At 37.1% G+C, this 26,634-nt stretch overlaps 1 protein-coding gene and 1 pseudogene across 2 annotated transcripts; both read left to right on the top strand.

Moving 5' to 3' along the window:
- The first annotated feature begins 330 nt into the window (after positions 1–330).
- LOC109702692 (organic anion transporter 7-like) lies at positions 331–21,016 on the top strand. Of its 2 annotated transcripts, XM_020187974.2 has the most exons (10): positions 331–939; positions 2,005–2,108; positions 10,419–10,573; positions 10,675–10,843; positions 12,363–12,486; positions 16,022–16,137; positions 16,786–17,000; positions 18,348–18,456; positions 19,294–19,497; positions 20,432–21,016. In XM_020187974.2, exons 1-10 carry the CDS (start codon positions 538–540, stop codon positions 20,490–20,492), a joined length of 1,659 nt encoding a protein of 552 aa, XP_020043563.1. In that variant the 5' UTR covers positions 331–537; the 3' UTR covers positions 20,493–21,016. The 2 variants fall into 2 exon arrangements, with proteins under 2 accessions (XP_020043563.1, XP_073903957.1); XM_074047856.1 differs by lacking the exons at positions 10,419–10,573; positions 10,675–10,843.
- On the top strand, positions 2,115–10,412 carry LOC141413904 (protein FAM3C pseudogene; annotated as a pseudogene).
- Positions 21,017–26,634: the final 5,618 nt, after the last annotated feature.

Consider the following 26,634-nt stretch of genomic DNA (forward strand, 5'->3'; position numbering starts at 1 on the left):
TTAGTGAATGTGGAGGATTGCACCATGCTTCACTTGAATTAATTTAACTTGGCGTTGGTCTCATGAACTCTTTTAATAAACTTAAATACTCAATTAACAAAAGGCTTACTCATACTTCCTCCAGTAGGAAAATCCAAAAGACTTCATTTCAGGTCTCACAAATTATATATTCTATATGGAATTTGCCTTAGGTACCTGTGTTGTAGCTAGCTGTTCTACTCAGGTTTGTTTAGAGAGTATCAGTAGACCAATGTCCACTATTAAATGTGGGTCATTGCAAAGGATAAGGTTTGTCAAAGGTAGATCATTAACAGATAGTTAGAAAAAGAAAACCAGCAGAGTATTTCCCTCAAACAGCTAACTACCTAGCCCCAACTCACTACAGAAAACTACTTCCATGGACCTGCTACAGAAGTGAGAAGGTGTCCATTAGGACAAGTCAGGGCAGGACCAACCTCCTCTAGAGCATATTAGGGAAATTGAACTTTCTTTCCTTATCTAGATGTAATCATTTCACCTCCTATTCACTCAGTCTCAATGGCATTTCAGGAACTCCTGAATGAGGTCGGCAGCCTGGGAAGATTTCAGATAATTCACATGGTTATCCTTACAATCTGCAATCTCATTGTGCATCCTCATGTTATATTGGAGAATTTCACTGCAGCCATCCCCGGTCATCGCTGCTGGGTCCACATCCTCGACAATGACACTGTCTCTGACAATCACACGGGGATCCTCAGCCAAGAAGCCCTCCTGAAAATCTCCATCCCTCTGGACTCAAACCTGAGGCCAGAGAAATGCCGTCGCTTCATCCATCCCCAGTGGCAGCTCCTCCATCTAAATAGGACCTTCTCAAGCATGAGCGAGCCAGACACAGAGCCCTGCCTGGATGGCTGGGTGTATGACAAAAGCTCTTTCCTCTCCACCACTGTGACTGAGGTAAGTGCCTTTATTTTCTCCTCATGAACTCATGAAAGAACACAAGTAATGTTTGTGCTTTCAGATTATTCTTTCTGTAAGCCAATATTGATTGCTTTTAAAATAAATGTCAGTACGTATTCAATGAGTCTGATGAGTTGAACAATTGATATTAATCTCTATTCTCATGATGCTTCATTCTTGGAAATACAAGAGCTTCAGCAAATGATCCATGTGTTTTGTTATGTTACACTGTATCAGTATTTCTTAGCTTCATTGTAAATTAGAAACATCTTGGAGATTAGTCAAAACCCCAATGCCAAGACCATACCCCCAGAGGAGTGATATTAGAGGGTATGGCTCTTGTGTCACTGGGGCTTGTCCTAGAAACCTTAACTGTGGACAGTGGGAGATGTTGGAAAAGACAACAGACAGAATACTAAAATACATTAAGCTGGGGCCAGATAGGCTGGGCACTTGGATGGCGACACCCCAGCCCCCTCCACCTCTAGTTAGGTTATTATATACAGTGGTAACACAAGACGGAGAGGCCGATCTTGGGGGAGGGGGCGTGATATTTTAATCCTTGGGAACAGGAGAAACCTGTGACAACTTCTCTCTGAACGTAAATATCTTAGGAAAAACAGCAGTACTGCATCTTGCCCACTTCTGCAGCTGAGGCTGTGCCAACTTCAGTGTGCAATTTATTGGGCATAAATATGCTTCTCCCTTCTGCGATTTGGGGCTGTGCCAAACTCAAACACACAACGTATTTGACATACCTGTTGGCTCCCTACAGGTATGCAGTCATATTCAAGAATTAGTAAGTGTTTCAAGGTCCTCAAATGTTGCACTGTGTGACCAGATCTGAGAACTGCCTATTAGATCATTAACACAATCTACAGATTTAGGGGAGACTTCCTGGAGACAGTTATGTTTGAGACCTGGATGGTAGAAGTCAGATAATATTAGAAATGGAAGATGGGGAGGGACCTGATACACTGAAACTTGCCTTCATGTTAAGGGGATTTGATCAGGTTACACGGAGATGTTTAAGTCCTCTGTGCTGGTTTCCTTCTCTTTCAGTGGGGCTTGGTGTGTGACTCTCAGTCACTGAATCCCATGGCTAAATTTCTATTCATGGCTGGAATGTTGGTAGGCAACATCCTATGTGGCTTTTTAACAGACAGGTGAGTGTCGCAGGTCCATAGCTCTTTCTATCGGGTATTTTCATTGACTTATGAGTCATCATTCATTATGATATGATGACTTCAGTTTCTACTGTTCTGGATATAACTTTATCTGAGGGATCTACAAACACAGAATGAAAGTATCAGTTACTGTAGTGAGTAACATATTTCAAAGTTAGAGTGCTGTGTGCAGGAAAGAAAAAGGGCATCTCCATAACTCATGGGGATTTCTGACAAAAGGGTTAGAGAGAAGTTGCCACAATATGAGGTTCAGAAAAATAAGAGAGTTAACTTTGAGGACAAAGTCTAACATGTGTCACCACATTGGGTTCATTTTATTTGGATATTGAAATGGAAAACTGCTATGTCATTCTTAGCATTATAAGTTGTCACTCTTTATCTCAATTAACATATTTCAATTAATTTACTTATTACTTCATGGAGGGCACTGAGACATGGACTCGCTAGATAGCTCAGGCTCACCTCAAATTGGTGACCTGGAGCGAGCTATTTCTCTTGCTCCTGCTACTACAGAACCTAACTGGGGCTAACTGAGGCAACTGGAGATGCAGAAAGGGCAAACAATAGCTGGAAAGGCATGCAGACGGTTGGGGCCAGGTGTGTTGGGCACTGGGTGAAGATGCACAGCCCTCATTGCTTCTTTTCTCTATTATTCTCTTCATTTTACTCTGCTTCTTTTCTCTGTCTTTATTCCTTAAGGCCTTATTCCTTTACAGTTCTTTAAAACCTTGCTTCTAAAGTCTTCTTTTCTGTTCTTTAAAATCTCTTTCCTTAGATTTGCACAGTCTTATGTTTTCTCTTAGTTGTTGTTTAGCATAATCTCTCTTAAAGTCTTTGCCCCCAGACTTGCACTGTCCCATGTTCTCTCTTTAGCTTTCTTTAGTCTCAGCCCTCAGGCTTGTTAGCAATTACATTTTAGTAATTCTCCTTCAGCAATTTCTTTTCCCTTCAGCAATTCTCTTCCCTTCCAAAAGCCTTACACACCAAAAACTCAAAAGCAAAAGCCCCCAAAGCAAAAAGCCCCAAAACAAAAAGCCCCATGTGCTCCTTCAGTGAGTCTTTTACAGCAAGTGGTAAACAGGGTAGAGTAGTGCTTCTTGGGAAGGGGAGTGACATTGTAATAGGAGAAACCTGCATTCCTCCTTCTCTGAACTAAAACAACTTAGGAGAAGCCTTTGTTCTGCATTTTCCTCTTTGGGGGCCAGGGCTATGCCAATCTCAGCCTGCAGTTAAACATCTTAGGAAAAGCAGTTGAGCTACATCACCTCTTGCTTACGTCCAGTTCTCATAGGCTTCTTATAATCTGCTTTTCACAGTACCCCTCCTGTCTCTGATTCTTTGAGTGCTGAAATTATAGGCATGTACCACCACACTGAACATTATATTTTATATTTTTATCATACTATTGTAGCACTGGGGGTACATTGTGATATTTATCAAAGTTCTTACAATATATCATAGTTGAATTCATGCCCTCCATCATTCTCCTTTATCTCCTTTTACCCCACTCCCGGAATAGGTTTTACAAGTCTCATTTGTCCATTTTCATGCATGAGTACATAATATTTCTACTACATTCACCCTCTTTCCTTATATCTTCCCTCTTCTCACTGGAACAAGCCTCCAGACAAGAAATATTTTTATCTATCACTTCTCTGTTTTTAAAAAAAAGCAGTTTTGCTTTTTTAAGATAGCTACACAGGGAGTTTCATTGTGACATTTCCCTATGTATCCCAAATTGGTCACCTCAGGATTTTTCTCCTTTCTACCTTATTCCCCGCCTAGTGGTGATTTCAACAGGTTTAAAAATTCTATATTCATTCTTGTATTGAAAATACATCAACCATATTCACCTTCTTACCTTCCTTCTTTTTTTAAATTTTATTCATATGTACATACAATGTTTGGGTCATTTCTTACCCCTTCCCACCACCCCCTCCCTTAGCCACCCTACCCCTTCCTTATCCCCCCCAGCCCTTCTCTTCCAGGTGGAAACTATTTTGCCCTTATGTCTAATTTTGTTGAAGAGAGAGTATAAGCAATAATAGGAAGGAGCAAGGGTTTTTGCTAATTGAGATAAGGATAGCTATACAGGGATTTGACTCGCATTGCTTTCCTGTGCATGTGTGTTACCTTCTAAGTTAATTCTTCTTGAACTAACCTTTTCTCTAGTTCCTGGTCCCCTTCTCCTATTGGCCTCAGTTGCTTTAAAGTATCTGCATTAGTTTCTCTGCATTGAAGGCAACAAATGCTATCTAGTTTTTTAGGTGTCTTACCTATCCTCATAGCTCCCTTTTGTGCTCCCGCTTTATCATGTGATTAAAGTCCAATCCCCTTGTTATGTTTGCAGTTGATCTAATGTCCTCATATGAGGGAGAACATACGATTTTTGGTCTTTTGGGCCAGGCTAACCTCACTAAGAATAATGTTCTCCAACTCTACCCATTTACCTGCGAATGATAACATTTTGTTCTTCTTCATGGCTGCATAAAATTCTACTGTGTATAGATACCACATTTTCTCGATCCATTAGTCAGTAGTGGGGCATCTTGGTTGTTTCCATAACGTGGCTATTGTGAATAGTGCTGCAATAAACATGGGTGTGCACTTACCTTCCTTCTTTAACCCTTACTCACCTGTCTTCTCTGATATTAACATAGACCACCCATCACATTCTTACAGTTGTGTGGCATATGCCTGTTTTACATTTAGTTTCAATTAGTCAATGAACTGTGTTAAAATTCATATTTTTATTTTAAATTCATTCTGATAATCTCTACCTTTCATTGACGTTTTAGTCCATTCACCTGTGATGTTATTTATTACATGGATGCATTTGTTCTGCCATTTTACATTTACTTTTTGTTAACTATTTTATCTCTTCCCATTTTTTCCCATTTTAATTCAGCAGACACTACTCCTAAAAGCTTCAAGGTGTATAAAAGCCCATACATACCTAAACCAAGATATTTAGGGTGAATATAATATAACATCAGAGGTTCAGAAAAAACTTGAGTGAACCTCATTGGCTAATTAGGGCTTTCAAGAGTTGCCATATATGTGCATGAATGTAAAAAGTCATGTATATGGCTAGGTAAGACACATGTTCAAAGCACACTGAGATCTTAACCTCACAAATCATGGCATCGCTAGCCTCAGAGCAAAATTAGTTTAGTCTTCAAGGAATGCTACAGTAAAAGGTAATCTGCAAAACTGGACATCTCCTTACATTCCAAGAAATATTTGTGAAAACTTTAGATGAACATGATCTAAAAGAACAGAGACTTCATTGGCCACAAGTGGTGGGGAATAGCTTTTGCAGAGTTAGTCTGGTTAAGTCACAAATGTATAAAGTACCACACTTCCCAACAACAAATAACAAACCAGCTATCCCTTGAAAGATACAGTGCAAATTCCAGAATTTCTGTATCATAACAATCAAATGTCCAATTTTTAAAACACAACAAAATCACAAAGTACGAAAAGGAAAAGGGAATTCAAAATGAAATATTCTGGCAGGGTGAGGGGAAACCGGAGAACCATGAAAGGAAGAGGAGTGCGATGGTGGCTCACATAGGTCTCTGGCAGGACTAACCACTGGAGAGAAGGCAGTCAAAGTGAAAGGTGCAGGAAGCTTATTTAATGAAAAGTGCCATAAACTGAGAAAAACATGAGAGTAGCAGGGGCTGCAGTCAGGGGTAGCTGTGGCAGTATTTTTATTGACATTTTATGTTTTTTTTCAAAAATTTGAAATAAAAATGAATGCAAGTTTAGTAAATCTATTTGCAAGACCAGCACAGGACACAGCTGCATGTCTTACAAAGCCTCCCAGATATAAATGTGGGATCTCAAAAGCCCATTTTGAGAAGCATTTTTCTTTTAAATGCTTAGCAGCCAATGTGGACCCAAAATCTGCCTGGAAGACAATGTTTTGATGAGTGGTGTAAAGAAAAACGTCGGAAGAGGGGTCAATGCTGCCTTGCAAATGGAAAAACAGAAGTCCTAGACACCAACTATGTTGATATACAGGGAGGAGATGTGGCACCATGTAAACAGTTTCTGAAGGCGATACCAAATGGAACAACAGTCCTAATGGGCACCTCTGATGATGGAGTGACCAAGCTCAATGATGAGGCACAAGGCTTATTGCTGAATTGAGGACTTCATCTATTACCAATCCGATTTTAGAAATAACCGGGTCTTCTGTGGCGGGAAGGGCATTAAGACAGAAAGCCCTTTTGAACAGCACATAAAGAACAGTAAGGACACAAACGAACATGAGGATGACCTGAGGCTGTGGAAATGGAGGGGTGCATCTCCCAGAAGCAGGACTGAGGGGAGCATGGAGAAAACAGAAGAACGCACAGTTGCACTATTAAGAGAGAGCCTTAAACAAGAGGCTACGTGTGCATATTTTCAAAGCATGCAGCTACTTCAGGGGTGCATGGCAGTATCTCTGTCCATGTCAGGATTATTTATTGCTAACATGAACAGGTGTCATTCCAAATAGTTCTCATTTTGAGCAAATCACATTTTTAAGTATGTTCCAGAAAAGCACAATGTTTAGACTGTTTTGGTAAAAGCATACTTTAATTCCTAAAGCATACACAAATGAAGATTAGGCAGACTGATATATATATTCTGTTGGTATGGAAATCTATCCTGGAATAATAATGGCTTTTAGGGAGGAGACTTGTATATACATATATATATATATATATATGGCCTTTTGAGACAGTCTCTTTTAAATTAAAGAGATGTGGCTATTTGGATGTGTAATGTTGCCTTACAGTCTGACTTCTATTATACCTATTTTCTTAGTCTTTATTTTCCCAAGAAGCTAAGAAATAAAATTCTTGATATGAAATGTTATAACAGGTTTGTAAAAAGCACAACCCACTCTTTTTTTAATACACGCAGTATATGAATGTTTGGCATTCAGGACCACAGCTTATTTCATGTTAGCAATGTGTATAACTTGATTTTGTGAAAGTTCTTTAGAGGGAGGCTGGAGGTTGGACTCCACAGAACTGAGAAACGAGGCCAAGTTCTCTCCCCAATAACTAGGTCATTCAGGACACCTAAGGCAGTACATTTAGAGCAACGTAGGCATATGATTTCCTTCTTTGAATGTCATCAGCATTGACCAAGTATTTGAAAAGAGACATTCTTTAATGTCAGAATAATTTTGTTTTGTAAACCAAGAAATTTAATTTACATTATATAACATCTTAACAGATACTATCACACAAAGGTATAATGTCACATTTAGAAAAGCCTTAATTACTAAGAGTACACTGAAAACATTTTTAAAATTAAGCTTATTTTATTCAAAATGGCTTTATGCCCAATGCTACATAAGTACATATGAGATTAACTTCTTCTGAACCTCACTTGTTCTTCACTAAGTGACTTCATGTCATTTTACTTTTTACTTTTTTAGGGCATACATTAAATCACATTGCGTATGAAGTATATCAAACATGTTATACATGAAGTATCTTAAACTGGAATATAAACAGATGCTCAAACTGCTTTGCACAGTCTAAGGCAGCACTTAAATTCTCAACCTAAATTTTAGATGACTTGTATAAAAAATCTAGAAGGGAGCAGTATTGGTTATTTTGCTGTAAGTTGGAAGATATTAAAATATGTTTCTTCTCTCAGAGTAAATGTAAATCATAAGTAAATGCACTTTCAATGTTGAAACAATTTTTGTAAAGTTTTTAGAATTTTGGTGCTTGTGTACTAAATCACAAAACACTCAAAGACCCAATAAAGAAATGGGCAAATAAACTGAACAGAGCCTTTTCAAAGGAACAAGTTCAAATGCCAAAAAAATGCACATAATAAAAATGCTCACCATCCTTGGCCATAAAGGAAGTGCAAATCAAAGCTACATTAAGATTCTACCATACTCCTGTTAGAATGGCTACATCAAGAACACAAGGAACAACAAATGTTGGCACAAATTCGAGGAAAAACTAACCTCATACACTGCTGGTGGGAATGCAAGCTAGTACAACCAGTATGGAAAATAGTGTGGAGGCTCCTTAAAAGGCAAAAAGTAGATCTGCCATATTATCCAACAATACCACTCCTAGTGATTTATCTAAAGGAATGTGAGTCAGCTTACAACAAAGACACCTGTACACCCATGTTTATTGCAGCACTAATCTCAATAACTAAGCTATGGAAACAGCCAGGATGCCCCACCACTGATGATCAGATTAAGAAAATGTGGTATTTATATGCAATGGAATTTTACTCAGCCACAAAGAAGACTGAAATTTTGTCATTTGCAGGTAAATGGTTGTAACTGGAGAACATAATTTTAAGTGAAATTAGCCAGGCTCAGAAGGCCAAAACCTGCATGTTCTCTCTCATATTTGGAATATAGACCTAATATAAATGCAGCAATATTTTGAAACACTGGTCACACAAAGGGGAGGTAACACAAAGGAGGGGTGTGTAAAATAAAGAAACTAAGAACTTGAAAATGGGTGATAGAATGCAAGATTGAATATAGAAATCTTAAATCATCTGAAACCACCATAAGAAAGTGACTAAAGTCAATAATTAGAGAAGGTAAACCATTGAGGGTATAACACATACATACTTGGAAATACCAGAAAAAAACTTCCTATGTAGCTTTATCTGAAACAAACAAAAATGTCATGGTTTCTTTTTATATTTTATCTTCTGCAAAATTTGTAGAACAGGAGAGTCAACAGGTCCTGCCTAGGGGGGAGAGTTGGCACCAGTGGGAGGGGAAAGTTAGCAGGAAAGGGGGTAGGAGGGTGAATAAAGTTCATAAAATGTGCACATTTGTATGTAAAAGCAAACATGATACCAGTTGAAACTGTTTCATGAATTGGGGGTGGGGGATAAAGGGGAATTGTGGCGGGGGTGAATTCAAGTATGATATTCTTGATACGTTGTAATACCATTTGTAAATGGCACAATGTACCCCACCCAACACAACAATACAGAAAAAAAAAATAAGAGAATGACACCAAGTCCCCCTCAAAAATTTAAAAATAAAATAAAATACTTCCCTTGATTCTGTAAATTAAAAGAATTCACATTTTACAGTTCCAGGGTTTTAAAAATAAACGTTGCATTTTTTTACTGACAACAAATACTGTTGGTTTTATATTGTGAACTTTTTCCACATTTGATGAAATACTGCAACACACTAATTCACGTGACTCAATACAGAAGCCTAGACTGAGACACATTAAACTCAAAATATGGAAAAACCAAAGAGAGAATCTCAAGTGATGAAAAGAGTGCATTTACACACAGAATGGGTCCTCAATATATTGTTAGCTGATTTTTTGTTATAAAGCTTGGAAGCCTTCCTGTATCCTTCTCTTAATGAAGGATCATTCTAATCTGTTAGCTAAGCTTTTATCAGTTAATGTGTATTTTCCCAAGTGTGGCTTTTTTGTTTACATGTATTTTGGTTTGCATTGTACATAAATGTGTTAAATCATTCTTTTTCTTTTGTGCTTCTATAATTATATCTTTGGAATACATACACATCCCTATTTGTACTTTTAACACAACTGTGGGGCTCCTTGATGATGTTCTTGAGACTTCCTTTAGGAACAAACAACCAGATTACCACCAAAGGCTTGCCATCCTGAACATGGCAGAAAAGATGACTTTTCCAGAAGTCTGTGAAACTTAGAACTCCATTTTATTTTTTTAAAAAATCTCTCCCCTTTATATTTGCTCATTGTCTACCTTTCTTAATTCTTACCTCTCAGAATGTTCCCTAAGTTACCAGGTCTGCACTGTGGCTCCCTTTCCTATACTAGAAGGTGGCATGTTGCCCAAAGCCAACAACGCCAAACAGCAGAGAGAAGCTCTTATGCCACTCATCAGCAAATTCAATGTGTTGTTTTTCAAAAGTTCCTATTTTATTACTTTAACCAAGACACATGCAGTCCTAGATCCCAAGACCTGATTTTGATCCTTTATACGTTATGAAGACTCTCTGCTGTGCTAAATGCATGTCTTAGTAGAAGAGAAACTTCCAATGTGTTAAAATTTCCAATATTACAACCTGTCTTACATGGTTTGAATGGTGGCCAAACTAGTAGCCAATTGGAGATGCAGCTTTGGTACACAGAGTGTCTGTTTACAAACATGGAGAAATGCTTTTGAAGATATCTGCTGTTGGTTATTTCTTGGTTCTTCACAGTTTCAAAGCACTTCCTCTGAGCTAATTTTACAGGAGATGTTGCTATTCCCATAATCTAATTTTTCTCTTTCTCTAAGGCTTGGGAGGAGGCTAGTTATGGCATATTGTTTACTGCAACTGGCCATTGTGGAAACCGGCGCAGCCTTTTCTCCCACTTTCCTTGTTTACTGCTTGCTTCGCTTCCTGGCTGGATTGTCTACCACTGCCATAATGACAAATAGTACTATACTCAGTAAGTTGAGATTTTGAATCTTGGACATTTTCCAAGCCTTAATTTTGACTTGATGTTCCATCTTTGTTTGAGATGAAGATTCAGTTTGTGTTGTCTTTCAGTTATAGAATGGACAAAGCCCAAATTCCAAGCCATGGGAATAACACTATCAGCACTTGCTTCTGGTTTTGGACAGATATTATTGGGAAGCCTGGCTTTTGTTATTCGAGATTGGTGCACTCTCCAGTTGGTGCTTTCTATTCCAGTATTTTTCTTATTTATACTCACAAGGTAGGAACTTTCTTTCTTGCTCCACCTTATGGGATCCAGGGATGAAAATACACACTGAATCAGGACACAAGAGACTCATTTGCTCCTTGGTAATACCTGAGGGTGTACTCTCCTCATATATACCTAAGGGTAACATGAGAAGAACAAGAAATTGTTAGATAAAATTGAAGATACTGAATTAGATTGGAATTTAAGATAACAAATCACTTTCGTAAAAAGATATCAAAATATTGCAAGAGATACAATTATACTGAAAATTATGCTTTATATGACATTTCTGTTTAAGGAAGAATTCTATATTTTGTTTAATAACAGGATAAATTATATTGTAGTATATTCATATTCAAGTAAACAATAATTTCAGTGCCAGCACATCAAAAGTGTTGCATATAATATTGTTAAAACAAAAAGTTATACACCACTTGATATTCAAATTTAACTATGCATACCTTAATTTTAGTTAGTAAAATAACTCCCAAAACAGGGAATGATAATGAATTCTCACTTGAATATTCTGAATTTTCTGGTTCTCCTTGCCAGTGAACCTTAATACATAAGGAAGTACATAGAAATTTTCAAAAATATTTCCCTTCATAAAGAAAAACTCTTGAAGATTAAAATGTCTCCACTATGTTTGTATTTGTATGTATGGTTTGCAAAGAAAAACAGGATGGAAATGTTAGTGATTTTCCTCTTGAGGGTGATACTAGGTGAACGAATGAAGAAACAAACATACATACGTACCTACTGAAGGAAGGAGTGGCATGGTTTCTTCAGTTTAAAACTGTAGGCCAAATGGGCCACTTACATCATGTGTTCTTTGTATCCCTTTCCGTTCCTCTTTTTTCAAGACTTAAGAACAACTCTGACGCTGGTTCAGGGCAGAAGGCCTATGTAGTTAGAAATGACTCCCAGAGGTAGTTACAGATTTAATATAGTGAGATAATAAGAGACACCAAAGGGTGTATCCACTGGCAAACTCACTCATTGTGTCACTTTATCCTCATAATAAATCTACAAACTTTGTGTTACTCTGTCACCATTAGCTGAGGCAGATTTAACTTGCTGTGTGATCAGATACCATCATACATGCTAGGATAGGACTTGATTCCGATCTGTATGAGACATGTACTGTACAAAAGTAATTTGGAAGTCCTTGTATTGGGAAAATAACACATTTTGAATAAATATTATTATGCCCTTATAAAGAACATGACAAGGTCTGTACAAAGTTAGTATCATTTACACTCCCACTCTGTGATCTCCAAGTAAATTTTTATTCAACTAATAGGGATCCAATACAACTCCAGGTCTGTATCCCTAAAAGTGCAGGAATACTGTATGGCGAAGTCTTTCCTTATTTTCCAAGTTATGGTACCAGACAATATGAGATGATAGTTCTTGGTACAAATGAGTAAAGGTAGGTGTTACATGGAAGGGGAAAGTTATCTGAAGATACAGGTGATGTGGAAAATGGCCATGTAAGAGTTGACTGCACTTCTACCATCTCCTTCACCAGGTGGCTATCAGAGTCAGCTAGGTGGCTGATTATCACCAATAAGCCCCAAAAAGGCTTAAAGGAACTTAGAAGAGTTGCACACATGAATGGAATGAAAAATTCTGGAGTCACCCTAACTGTGGAGGTGAGTGGGAGGGTACTTGGTATGAGGCATAGGAAGATGAGGCCTAACATATGGTTTATTTGTTGTCCAAAGATACAGCATGCTATTGTGAAAAGCATTGAATTTAAATTGTAAAACTTACTCCACATGATTTTATTATTTATGTTTATTTAATTCTCTGTTCAATTGATGGATGACATTGCATGTTTTTATCATTAGAGCATGATGTTTTTATATATACATATGAAATATATTTAACCATTCCACCACATAGACATATCATTGTATGAAGGGATAAAGAAAATACGATGTACGCACGCACAATAAGATGTTACTCCACCACTAAGAATACTAAAACTGTCATTTGCTGGAAAATGGATGGATCTGGAGATAATCATGTTAGGTGAAATAACCTAGTCCACAAAGACATGTTTTCTCTTATTTGTTGAAGTTATGGAAAAACCCTACAAGGTCATTATAATGAAGAAAGGACTACTAGTAAGGTGGAAGGGAAGGGACAGGTGTAGTGGGGAGAAGATATACAAAAGAGTACTGCAGGGTGGATATGATCAAAGTATATTATATGCGTGCATAAAATATCACAATGAAACTACATAAAATATCATAATGAAACCCCTTAATTTGTACTTTGTTCAATTAATACATACTAAAAATATTAAGTAGAATTATTACTTGATCCAGCTATCTGTCCCACTTTCTGTAATAGCTACACAAGTATTGACATTGGGATCACAGTATGGTATCCCCACTGCCTTGTTTACTGCAGCACTATTCACAGGAGTCAATATATGGAAAGAACCTAAATGTCTGTGGTCGCATGAATGAATACAGAAAGCATGGTTATATACATGGGCCTGGAAAAAGAGTGAAACAGTTCTATTTGCAACAACACAGAGAAACCTGGATAGTAGTATCACAAGACACATAAAGAAAATTCCTGCATGATTTCATGTATACATAGGATCTAAAAAACCAAGCAATACATAATGTCACTTATATGAGAAATCCAAGATTCAAACAACTCATAGAAGCAGGAACTAGACTGATGGTTGTCAGGAGCTAAGGAGAGGAGAAAATATGGAGATGCTAGTAAAAGGGTACAAAGTTCCTTATTCATCTTAGGTAAGATGAAAAATTCCATAAAATTACTGCATAGCAAAGTGTCTCTAGTCAACTTTATAATGTACTTAAGACTTTTTAAGTGCATAGATACCACGTTAAGTGTTCTTACCACAAATAATAAAAATGAATAAAGAGGGCAGGAGGGTTCAATATGTAGGGGCTCAATATGTGAGTGCCATAGATTGTTGTCATAGCCTCACAGGTATATAGTTATTTCCAAAATCCTATGTAATGTAAAGCTTTTTACGTTAATTATACCTTAGTAAATTGGTTTGAATAATAAAAAATAATTATCAACTTCCTCTATCTCTGGTCGCATCCACAAACACCTTCCCAAAGTGGAGTTACATCTTTATTCCTGCCCTGAATGTCAGAGCTCTCAGCTTCCAGTATGTTTCCAATTTCCTTCCCCATATCTTTTTTCTTTCTTTACTTTCTTCCTTTCAGTTATGTTTCCTTAACTGTGATAAGTTCTTTGACAGAGGGAAAGAAGTCTGAAGTTTGTCTCTTCAGAAAGGTCACCTTCCACAATAAGTAAATGGTCTTGGGCAGTAAAGCAAGGGTGATATGTGAATCCCAAGGAGGCAGACTCAACCTTAAGGCAGGATGGGGGCACTGGTTACATATGGGAAGTTGTAATATCTGAAATTCATCTTACAGGTTAGAGTAGTTCTAGCCAGCTTTGTACAGCCAGGAATGTGACTGTAGTTGAGAGCTGGCGAAATGACTGCTGATGAGTAAGGCCAGTGGTTTTCCAGTAAATGTTCAAATCACAATAATCTAGGATCTAAGAAAATGCTAAATCCCAGAATTTCAGTAATTATCAGTTTGCCTGATGTGTATATTTCCATCAGAGTGGGTTTTGAGCTAGGATCATAATTTATTTAAATTTTTAACAGTGGGCTCTTGTACACTTATATGATGAGACTCTTGGATACAGATGTGAGCAAGACTAGAGGTGTGACATTATTTCACAAGTTTTACCACAATGTGGTCTTATGATTGGCACATATAAAAATTATAAGGAAAGATGGAATTTAAAATGTAAGGAATCAGCAAATTCCCATTTTAATATGTGCCTCCTTTTCTCCACGTAAAGATATTACTGGTAGGAGAACTCACTATTAGGAATCCCCACAAGTGATCTAGCATTCTCTGCATAAATATTTCTGATAACTCTACTCATATTTCTACTTCATTATCAAAAATGAGTAAGTAGTACAAGATGATCCCAGCATACCCTGATATGATATTCTGATATTAGTTGTGTTTGAAGGCTGTCCTCACAGACATTTCAGACTTCATATGGCCCTGATTAAAGGTGTCCTTGGAGCCCATTCTCATGATATCATGATAAAATGTGATGGGTTCATGATGCAGAGGGCACCACCATGACTCCTTTCTGAAAATCATAAGCCCAGTGTTTTTGCTGCTGAGGCTGGGGCAGCAAACTGAAGGGACATTCTTGGTTGTGTTAGAATCCTCAGCAGCCTTACTAACTTTTTTCTGAATTTGTTTCATCATGAAATTTTTCCAACACCCTTTGTAGTATTGATTCCTTTGTAGAGATGGGTGACCATGGAGCTAATATATTTGAGTAAGTATTAAACAAACTATGGCCCTGAACTCTACTTGAAATAATTTTACATATACACTTTATGTACAGCCTAGGAAATCCATGAGAGAAACATTACTTTTCTCATCCTCAAATTTTTCTCTTCATCCTACTTCTATTTCTGTGTCTTTTTGTTCTTCTGCATAACAGAAAAATTGAGGCATAGAGATGTTCTGTCACCTTTCTAAGGTGTCTACCAAGCAAGTAGCACAGTCATTGTATAACTCCAAGTTCAAAGCTAGTCTGAGTGTGCTATTACTACAACCAAGACCTGGACCACCCCTGATTGAAGCCTCAGACTTACTCCCAAGCATCTCATTCATGGAGACGCACTATGCCTAAGTTTTGTTGATATAGCATGACCTGAAAACTAAAAGACTTTTAGGAAATTGTTCTCCTTCTTGATACTGACAAATTGGTTTTTTTACCATTGGCAATCTGTGGAGAACCAAGGCCAGTTGCCATGTCTTTCACATTCATCTGGTATAAATGAAGCTTTGGATCATAATCCAAGTTTCCTTGTTGCTCTGAATCTCTAACACATGCACTCTTGTCAATGCTTATAGCCTTCATTAATATCCTGTTTAATATTTCCTCACTGAAGAATTTTCTGAGGTTTCTTCAACTCCTGAGTTACATTTCCCATCATTTTTTATGCCTGAGGTTTGTTCTTCACTGTCTTATTCCTCTATACATAAATGATATTCATCAATCTTGTACCTTGTGAGTCCTGTTGCCCCTACAATGCCCACCATTTTGTGATAACTGAACATTTTGTTTTTGCTTTTGTTCTCAAAGGCTGTAACATCCATGATGAAGGAGGAGCTGGAGGCAGCACAGACAAAACCTTCCCTGGCTGCCTTGTTCCGCAACCCCCATCTGCGTAAGCGAATGTTCCTTCTTTGCTTTGTGAGGTACGCTTCACACAGTTCTTGTTAAGACAGGAGAAATGAATCTATTTCTTATTTCAAAGGGTACAATATGTGGTAGGAATAGATTTGGAGAAAAAAGATGAGGAAGGCATACACACAATTGCTGTGGCTAGATGTAGTCAAAGGGTTTTGAGATCTGTATCGTGGGGAGTTATGTTTATCACCACTTTTCCAGGCTCATCACCAGAGACTGATGCTGAGTGCTCAATCATGGTATTAATTTTGCCTCTCAGTTTCTATGTTATTTCCACTTAATGAAGGGAAATTTTCATACAGTAAAATGCATAAATATGAACAGTTGAACAAATATATGTGTGTATACATATACATAAAGTCATATCCTTCATGAAGTTCCAGATACAGGAAAAACTCTAAAACCTCAGAAGAACCTATTGTGTATCCTCTACAATACCCTTTTGTCCTCTCCAAAAATAATTAACACGATGGACTCCATCATCATGTAGTTACTTTATGATGTTATAATATAATCCCCTATAAGAAAATACTGCAGAAGACAGATGTGCCTTTATATTTAACAACAAAAATTGGTTACTTGGGCCAATATTATCTTCACCTTTAGGACTTAGACTCTAAACCTTGTGACATGTGTCTGTGCTCTGTTCACTACAGATTTTCAACATGGATGTTCAATTTTGGTCTGATTCTCCACCTCCAGCACTTGAGGATGAATATTTTCCTGTTGCAGGGTCTCTTAGGTGTACTCAACCTCCCAGCCAGTTATGTGGCACTTTTTGTTCTAAATCAGCTTGGTCGTCGACGAGGCCAAGTGCTTTTTATGCCTCTGGTGGGAATCTCCATTTTTGCAATCGTGTATGTGCCGCAAGGTGAGAAATGTGCACAGAATGAAAAGGAAATATTTTTCAGCTTTTCTCAGAATTTTGCAGGTCACACTTTTATAAAATTAGAAGATTTCTAAGACACCTATCTGGCATTTAAGATAAATTCTGCCATTAACATGCTGGGAAAAGAGACAAGTCAGTAAAATTTTCATTCTTACATATTATTGTCTTCATTGCATTTGATTAGTCTCTGGAAACTGGTGTCATTTATTCCTGATTTCTCTGGGTCAGCAATGGCTCATTTGGTCATTGGTCAATCACACTTTTCATGGCAAACATGTGCAGTCTAGACTTTATAATTGTGTCCTACTATGACCACACCATACTGTCACTTCCTCTGTTCAGCTCTGTCTTATTACTTCCTCTTCAGTTACAACTTACATTTCCTGAACTCTATATATCAACTCATGAGTCTGTTAATAAATTACCACAAATGGAACCCTAGTTATTACAATGTAAGAAATAAATATTCTTTGTCTTTAAGTAGAGTAGAGGTGCACAAAGGGAAAAATTAAACCATTAAGACTCTCTTGGAATCCATTTTACTAAATTGAATGGATATTTGTTTTGAATATAGGAACACAGGTGTTCTGCATGCTTTTCTGAATTCAAAGAATAGTAATGTGCTTAAAAAATCTTCACTCTTAGGCTCATGTCACCAATCATGTCAATTTGCTGCCTTGCAAAATACCTACTCTAACAATTAAAGCTCTCATGAGATGTTCAAGTAAGTAGAAAAATGACTCTATGAAACTTTCCATCAGTGATTTCCAAATTCTGACATTTTTACCTGAAGGAAGACTTTGTTCTTAGTCTTCTTGCATTATGCTAGATCTGTCTTCTTTCCAGCTTGCCCATCAATATAGGACTCTCATTCTTTTACATCATTCTTCAGCAATACTAGCCCCATATCTCTAATGAGAGACAAACTTTTCAACCATGTTTCTAACCTCTTTGAGTACCTGAATGAGTTTATTTTCCTTATGACATATTTACATTCTGCAGGAAGGGTTTAGGAGATACTGGACAGAAGAAATGAAAGTGGACACTTCCTATACTCACCACCTTCACTCCTTCTTTCACAAATTTCAGAGATGCAAGGAGAGTGAATACAACTTTTCAGTACCATTTATTTATCAGAAATCAAAATTTGTATATAAGTCAGTTTCTCAAATAATTAACCACTGTAGAAATTCTGCCTCTGTGCAGTTTCATCACAATATATTCTACACTTACACCTTATCCAATGAGGGTGTTTTCCATTTGTGATTTTGGGAATTCAGATTCCAGAAACTCAGACTTCCTGGCTCTCCCTGTTCTTCTCTTTTTCAGAAATGCAGACCCTGCGTATGGTTTTGACAGTTTTGGGAGGAGGACTTTCTTGTGCTGCTGCTATTGCTTCTCTTTGCCATGCAAATGAACTACTTCCCACTGTAATCAGGTACAAAACTTCATGGGTTCCCTGTCAGAATCAAAGCACAACTTTCTCAGTTCATTGACTAATTGAGGGAAGAAAACAGAACTGGGTAGTTATCAAAAATAATCAACTGCAATTATAACAATTATATCCAAGTGTTAATGAAACCTAATTTTTCCCCAGATACTGTTGAATTCAGTAGTAAATCACAAATCTACATCTCATGCAATCTTTAGAGTTGCCCAAAAGACAGGTACCATGAGTAGTACTGTTTTAAATAATAAATAAATACCTTATTTCTGTGAACATTAGGAAAATGTTAGCAAAGAAAAGAGAAATTTTATTTTTATTGCTTTACTGGGAAAATATAACTCTTTTTATTCAACCAATGGCAATAAACTGATTTTATATATCAAAGATTTGTCCAAGTCATGTGTAAAATTGCCAAGCACTTCAGTTAGTTTTTATATTACTGGGATTTTTCAGAATACATAATTTATATAAGGGCTTGTTTATATCTAAACCAATCAGAATAAAACCCATAAATGAGTATTGGAGTTTGGTAATAGTCTCCAGAGGCAGAAAATATCACATATATCTCAAATACATTCATATATACATGAACAGAAATGCAGACAAACACAGAGATCTTGCATATTTCATCCTAAAAATTAATCCACTAGTCAGTTAAGCAAATAACATTTTATATTAGAAAACAGAAAATTTAAAAGCCATAGTCATTCATCAACATACACATATCTCAATACATTGCCTTCTATCCCATATTAATGTAAGATTCGAAGTTATAAATTCCATATGTGCATTTTAACAATTTTTTTTTATTGTTGTTTCTGCTCCAAGGGCAACAGCTTTAGGAATCATTGGAATTGCTGGTAGTATTGCGGCAGCCCTGGCTCCCCTGTTGATGATCCTCACAACATATTCTGAACCCTTACCCTGGATCATCTATGGAGTTTTTGCCATCCTCTCTGGCCTTGTTGTCCTTCTCCTTCCTGAAACCAGGAATGAGCCTCTGCCTGACTCCATCCAGGATATAGAAAATGAGTGAGTAAAACCTCTAGTGTCCCCTATGGTAGTTGAGTACTAGATCACTGATGAAGAATATAAATCATGATTCAGAGCTACTATCTTCCAGAAAGTGCTGGGCTCTTTCCAAGTGACTAGTGTCCTTGGGTTAGAAAAAGCCCCATTCATTTGTGCAGTGGTTTCAGGGGTTCCCTGAGGCTCTCTGGATTATAGAGACAGCCAGTTCCAGACTTACAGGAGATATACCATTAAATAGGATGAACTTTTTTCTGTCCTTCCCTCCCTAACATGACCACACAAACCTGAAAGTATTTAACAAACATGCACAGATACAAATGTCATCTTATACCCCCCCAGGCCACTGTAGAACTTTGGGGAGATCATTACAAGACTAGAGCATCTCCTTCAACAAAATTAGAGATAAGGGCAAAATAGTTTCTGTCGAGTATTGAGGGGGTTGGGGGGAGAGGGAGGGGGGGAGTGGGTGGTAAGGAGGGGGTGGGGATGGGGGGAGAAATGACTCAAGCATTGTATGCACATATGAATAATAAAACAATTAAAAAAAAGACTAGAGCATCTTGCACAGATATGTCCATGATATTCACTGTGGTCAAAAGTGTTTATAAGAGAAGAAAGGAGTGGTAAATAAAGGGATTTTAAAATAATGAATTACAGAGCAGAATTTAAAATGTTGGTGTACTTCCTTTTTTTCCCCGAAAAATCCTTTGGAAAATGCCATAATGACCGAGGGTTATAGTGGAAACTACCATGTTGTGCTTCCCCATTACTGCCAGGAAGATTAGTCCCAGGTCCTTGGGCAGGAGTCATGGTTTTTGCCAAATCTAGTGTGCAAATTATCAGCTTACTTAAAGAGTGCAGAAGATAAGTGCTTTCTCCATGTCTTTTCATTTTTCTGCTTATTAATTTGCTGTTTTTGCTGCTTCTTTTCTAGGGAGAAAGGCTCAAGACAAGCAAAGCAGGAAGATACCTTCATCAAAGTGACACAGTTTTAAGGAATTCCAGGAATTGACCTCTACTCAAAAAGCAACTTAAAAGAAAGAATGTCAAGATCATTCCCATATACTAGTAGTGTTTTTAAAATAAATTGGCTAAATTACTATATAAAATATCTATTATTAATCATAATAAGACATTTGAAGGAAACCACAATACATTCAAAGGAATACTGACAGTCTATTTACATAATTAAATACTAATTATAATTATTTCATTATAATTAGATATAAATAAATACCTATTGTCTTTCTGGATAGGATGTTGGTTAATCAGTTTTCCATTGCTCTGAAAAAAATACCCAAGAAAACCAACTTAAAAGGAAGAAAGAATTATTTTTACTTACTGTTTCATGGGTTTCATTCCATGGTTATTTGGCTCTACTATATCTCATCATGTGGTCAAGCAGTATATTGTGGACAAAGTATGGACTAGAGAAAAGCTGCTCATTTCATCATGACATGAGAAGAGACAAAAGGAGACAGAGACAGTGAAAGAAAGCCAGAGAGAGAGAGAGAGAGAGCATGAGGAAAAGGTTTGGGACAAAGTGTCCCTTCAGATGCACACTCCCCAGTGACCTACTTCCTCCAACTAAGCCCCACTTCATAAATTGTCAGTCCTCTCCCAATAGCACTAACAACTGGGGACCAAGCCTTCAACACCTGAGAATGAGACTTTGGGGGACATTTCAGACCCAAACTATAACTGGAGGATTGAATATGTTTCAAAAAACATGTTTTCTTCCCTGATTTATGAAGAGAGTAATTGATGAAGTGAATACAATTAAAAACTCCAAAGTTTTGAAGCAACTTGAAAAAGGTTTCAAGTTTTTCTAAATATTTATATTAGTATGCTAGTCAGGTTTGTATTGCATTGACAAAATATCTGAGATTTTTTAAAATAGAAGGAAAGATTTATTTTACCTCACAGTTTCCAAGGTTTCAGTCCATGGTCATTTGGTTCATTGCCTTCGAAAAGACAAAATCTATGACTGGGAGGCTGAAGTTAAGCTGCCAGCTTTATTATGGACATAAAGCAAAGCAAGGAAGAGACCAGGATCCCAATATCCCTTTAAAGACCACACTAGTGACATAACTTCATCCAACAAGGCACCACCTCCTAAGTTTCCATCACCTCTGCATAGTGCCACCAGCTGGCAGCCAAGCCTTTACCACATGAGACTTTTGGGACACTCCTGATCAGAATTATAACATTCCACCCATGACACCAAAAGTTCATATCCACTTCACAAGGCAAAATAGTTTCAGTCCATCACTAAGAATCTCCATAGACTTCATGATTCCAGCATTGTTCAAATATCCAACTCCAAAGTCTCTGACTGAGATTAAAGCCCAAAGCTCCTATAATAGTCAAATCAAAACCAAGTCAGTTACTTCCAACAGTCAGTAGTGGGACAGGCTCAGCAGAAGCATTCTGATTCCAAAAGGGAAGAATATGGGAATAGAAAGAAGAGATGAGACCTAAGCAAGTCAGAAACCCAGCAGGTTAAACATTAAATCCTATAGCTTCATGTATAATATCTGGAGCACATGGTGGCCTGTGGTGAATTTCAGAGGACTCAAACATTCCCATAGACTCACAATTCTCACTGTAAATCTGGCAGTAATGAAGATGCTACTGCCTGAATACTATGTTGCCTTGTAATTTCCTCCACCAGTTAGTCAGGTTTCCATCAGTGTGACAAAGCATCTGAAATAACTTAAATGAGGGAAAATTTATTTTGAATCAGTTTCAGAGATTTGGGCTCTTGACCTTGGCCACTTGACCTAGTCACTTTGGGCCAGTTGTGAGACCAAATATCATGGTGGGGAGCATATGGAGAGAAAGCTGTTGAATGCATGGCAATCAGGAAGTGAAGAGAGAAAATGGGATGGGATCCTAGTATCTTCTTCAAGGACACACCCAAAATGATGCAACTTCCTCCAATAGATCCTACCTACTAAAGTCTCCACCACCTCCCAACACTGCTATCAACTGGCAGGGAGGATTTAAGATCCATACTATAACAAATACGTAAGATGATTCAGTTAATGAGATACTTGGAATAAGAGTGGAGCAGGCTTACATAAGGTGTGATAACTTCAGTAATCAAAACAATTAATATCCAATGCATTTACAAATCAAAAGAAGTCCAGAAAAACATAGTAGTATGTATCACACTAAAATATGATAATTTGGATATCATATATTACTGGGCCAAATAAATGGTTAGGTAATAAATTGCATTAACTAACTCTTTAAAATTAAATGATTAATAATTTGACTTCATACTCTAAACCAATGGAAAATATTCCATGGGATAAGACACATTAAGTGGAATAATTAAACTACATTTTTCAAGAAAGCATACTTAAACTTTGAACTGAAAAATAATATAATGGTGTTGGGAATGAATTTTTTTCCTTTTAGTATATATTCTTGTTATATCTTGATTTAAAAAAAAACAGAAAGGATAAAAAAGCAAGGAGTACAGCTACCAAAGATCTAGAACAATGATTGTTCTGAGGGGTTCAGTTCCTATAGAGATCTGGAGTCGAACTTGTGCCTACAGACAGTAGAGCAAACTTAAATATGTAACACCTCAGGGAACAATGTGGACTCTGAATACACAGATACAGGCAGGTGCTCCACCACTTGAGCCACTCCACCAGTCCAAATAAACAGATCTAATGTTAGAACTTCAATAGCATGGTGATGTGCTGAATAAATTAGAAGCAATCCCATTAAAAAAGAAAACATGATTATACAATCTTGTGGGGAAAAAGGTTTGTGAAATGTATAAGAAAGTTCTGAAATTTTAAAACAGGCAGATATGACTAAATATTTGTTAAGCATCTGGTGGACAAAACTCTAAAAGATTGATAGAGATTTAATTATGTATCTTTAAATGATTTTTGCTTTTTCTTTGTAAGTTCCTGTGTTCAAAGTTAAAAACAGATATGTGCAACATCTTAAAATATCAAATTGTCAAAATTAAAGTGCAAAGACAAACCAACAATGTCATTACTGCTTTATTACACTTATTAAAATTGAGGTATTATGTCCTCCCTCCAGGGAGTGGAATTTAGTCTCCACGCTTAATGAGAGAAGTAACAAACAGGTTTTTTTTAAGTAACAGACAATTTAGACATTTTTAATCCATCAGAGACTTCACTGGCCATTAATAATTTAATTTCTTCTACCTGAAAGCTATACTCATCTTACTCAAAACCCACAAATTCTCTCCCTTTATACAGTATCAGAACAAAGCACACAATCGTATCATATAGGTAAGATCCACGTACAGACAAGGCTAATCCAAAAACAATGTGTGGAGTAGAGTTCTTCTTGATCTATGATTATATAACAAAGATCCTCTTTCATTCACATGTTCAAATTTGTTGAGCCCAACAGTAGTTTTCTGAAAGGAAAGAATGTTTTCACAAATTCTTCAGGGCATTTCATACTCTTTCATATGTTCAAAACTCCATCCAATTTCTACCCACTGCCCAGTTCAAAAGCCACTACCATATACACATGCATTTATAAAGACAGCACCTCACTACTGGAATCAAAAATTGATATTAGTTATCCATTGGTACAAAGGGGATGCTCTGATAAATTAGTACTGTGTATCATCTCATGGTTTCTGAGTTGACAGTCATGGAGCAGCTTACATGGATAAAAAGCTTCAACTCCAGTTCTCTTATGAGACTCTTAGCAGAAGGTGCAATTATGTGAAAGCTTGATGAGTACCAGAGTATCTCTTTCCAACATGGTGCAGTCACTAGCAAATATAGACTAGGAGAAGACTAAGCTCATACCCTAAGAACCTATCCTAAGGGATATACTCACTAAATGGTATCTAGCTATGCAATTTGAACAATTACAGGCAGAGAAAAAACTTACTAGATAGCAGCCACAGTGTGTGTTTATTATGACTTAGGTTATAAATTCTTAAACTTCTACTTCTGTTTCTTGTTCTTTGTTAATAGCCAATCTGTAAGTACAAAAAATGGCAAATATAAGAAAATCAGTCTCCAGTTCTTGAAGAGATGATTATGAAAGGATTTAGCCATGCATTTTTAAGGAACAGTGATGGAGGTTGTTCAATTTTTCCCTATTCTCAATACTGAGTCCCCAACACTTGTAAGTATTGGCTTTACATGTACTTCCTATCAAATACCTTCTACACAAATGCCTACTTCAAGCTCTTTCAAGAAAACTTACCAAAAGAAGAGGCTGTTACAGTGATACATAAAACACATTATATTCCAGGGAAAATAGATAGAATGCCACAGAACAAACAATTGAAAATACCAAAGGAAATTAAGGAAGGATAATAAGGAGTTTGAGGTCACTCATCCCAATGCTTGATAGCTTAATCACTTCCTAGAAAGAGCCATATCTCAAACAAAAAACACTAAGATGAGAAGAGGCTATATCCTCAAAAGGACAGTAACAGTAATTACTTATCTACTGAAAAAAATAGATTACGTGGCTGTATTAAGTTCTCTTGTACAGAGATCAAAATGAATGTAATGATCAATAAGTCATACTGATGAGGGGTGCTGATGGCTCATGCGTGAAATCATATCTTCAGAAGGCAGAGATCAGGAGGATTGCAATTCGATTCCAGCCTGGGAAAATAATTCATGAGACCCTATCTCAAAAAGCCTATCACACACAAAAAATTGGGCTGGTGGAGTAGTTCAAGGTGAAGGCCCTGAGTTAATGTCCCAGGACTGAAAAAAGAAGTGGTACTCACATAATTATAATCTGTTATTAGTGTTGAAGTATTGTGGAAAAAGATAAAAATGATAAACTGTTCAAGGCCTGGTTCATATTAGGTCCAAAAGGTCCACAGAATAGATAAAAAGTTGTCATTTTTCCATTCTTCACATTTATAACAGGATTTAGCATAAACTACACTAATTCCTTGTCTGGTGGAAAAAGAGATATCACATCAAGTAAGGTAAGGAAAAAAATAAGAAACTAATGCACTACAGCTTTCCAAGATATTATATAAAACATAATACTGCATTTCTGGCCAATAGCATTGGTTATCCCTCCATTAAATGTCCAAAAGGTCATGAGATATATTGTGTTCTTTTAATTTATTCATCTGGAACATAAAAGAATTAATGAATACTTTTTCTTTCGGTGGTACTGGGGTTTGAACTAGGTAGGTGTTCTACCACTTAGGCTATGTTCCATCCATAGGACTCATGTGGGGTCTCATTATTTGGTCTGGGACAACCTGGGCCACAACATTCCTAATTAGGCCTGTTGCACATAAGAGACAAGTGCCAACACACACAACTTTTTGTTGAGATGTGGTCTCACTAAATTTTTAACAAGCTAGCCTTGACCAAAATCATCCTGATCTCCACTCCAAGAGTAGCTGAGATCACAGGTGTGAACCACTACCCCCTGCTGTGATGTATTCTTGATTATATAATGGACTCCCACAAATAGAACCAAACTCTGGGCCTAATGGAACTCTTGGTATCTTTGCTAAAGCAAATTTTCAAGTTCTCATTGGATACTATCATCTAGTGTTTAATGGAATATAAAGATCCTTCCCTGTCATTAAGAATTAAATTCAGGAGGCAGAGAAAGATGGAGGATGGCTAAAACCTCTATGTCTCAGAGCCCTCACAAACCTGAAAGAAAACCTTAGTTTCATGATTGCTAGGGTAGTTGTCAGGTAAGTTTCCTAAAGCAGTTTGTGCCAGTATAAAGACAGACCAAAACTATACCAACTAGTAAATACAACTTAAAAATCACAAATCCACCAAAGGCACATGGTTGCTGGCAGGACCCTGCTCCATCCCATGCCACAACAACTACCAGAATTCCATTGGGATTTTTTGTTTGTTTGTTAGTATTTGCTGCACTGAGGTTTGAACTCAGAGTGTCACACTTGTGAGACAGGTGCTGTTACTGTTTGAACCACTATGGCAGTCAATTTTCAAACATCTTCTCTCTGGATCTGAGTTGTCTCCAGTGCATAAAAATCACCAGGCATACAGAGGCATGGAACATTCGCCAACCTCCAACTTGAATTTCCTCAGATAACCAGAGAGACTAGAGATGAACCCACATACCATGCAAGTAAGCTAGTCACTCTGAGTCCTG

This window comes from Castor canadensis, chromosome 1, assembly GCF_047511655.1.
Source record: "Castor canadensis chromosome 1, mCasCan1.hap1v2, whole genome shotgun sequence".
NCBI lineage: Eukaryota > Metazoa > Chordata > Mammalia > Rodentia > Castoridae > Castor > Castor canadensis.

What these genes read in the sequence shown, in the direction of transcription:
- LOC109702692 (XM_020187974.2), top strand. Translation starts at nt 538, where the DNA reads ATGGCATTTCAGGAACTCCTGAATGAGGTCGGCAGCCTGGGAAGATTT. An exon ending in TTCTTATTTATACTCACAAG is followed by an intron (nt 10,844 to 12,362) that starts GTAGGAACTTTC and finishes CTCCTTCACCAG; the next exon opens with GTGGCTATCAGAGTCAGCTA. An exon ending in AATCGTGTATGTGCCGCAAG is followed by an intron (nt 17,001 to 18,347) that starts GTGAGAAATGTG and finishes TCTCTTTTTCAG; the next exon opens with AAATGCAGACCCTGCGTATG.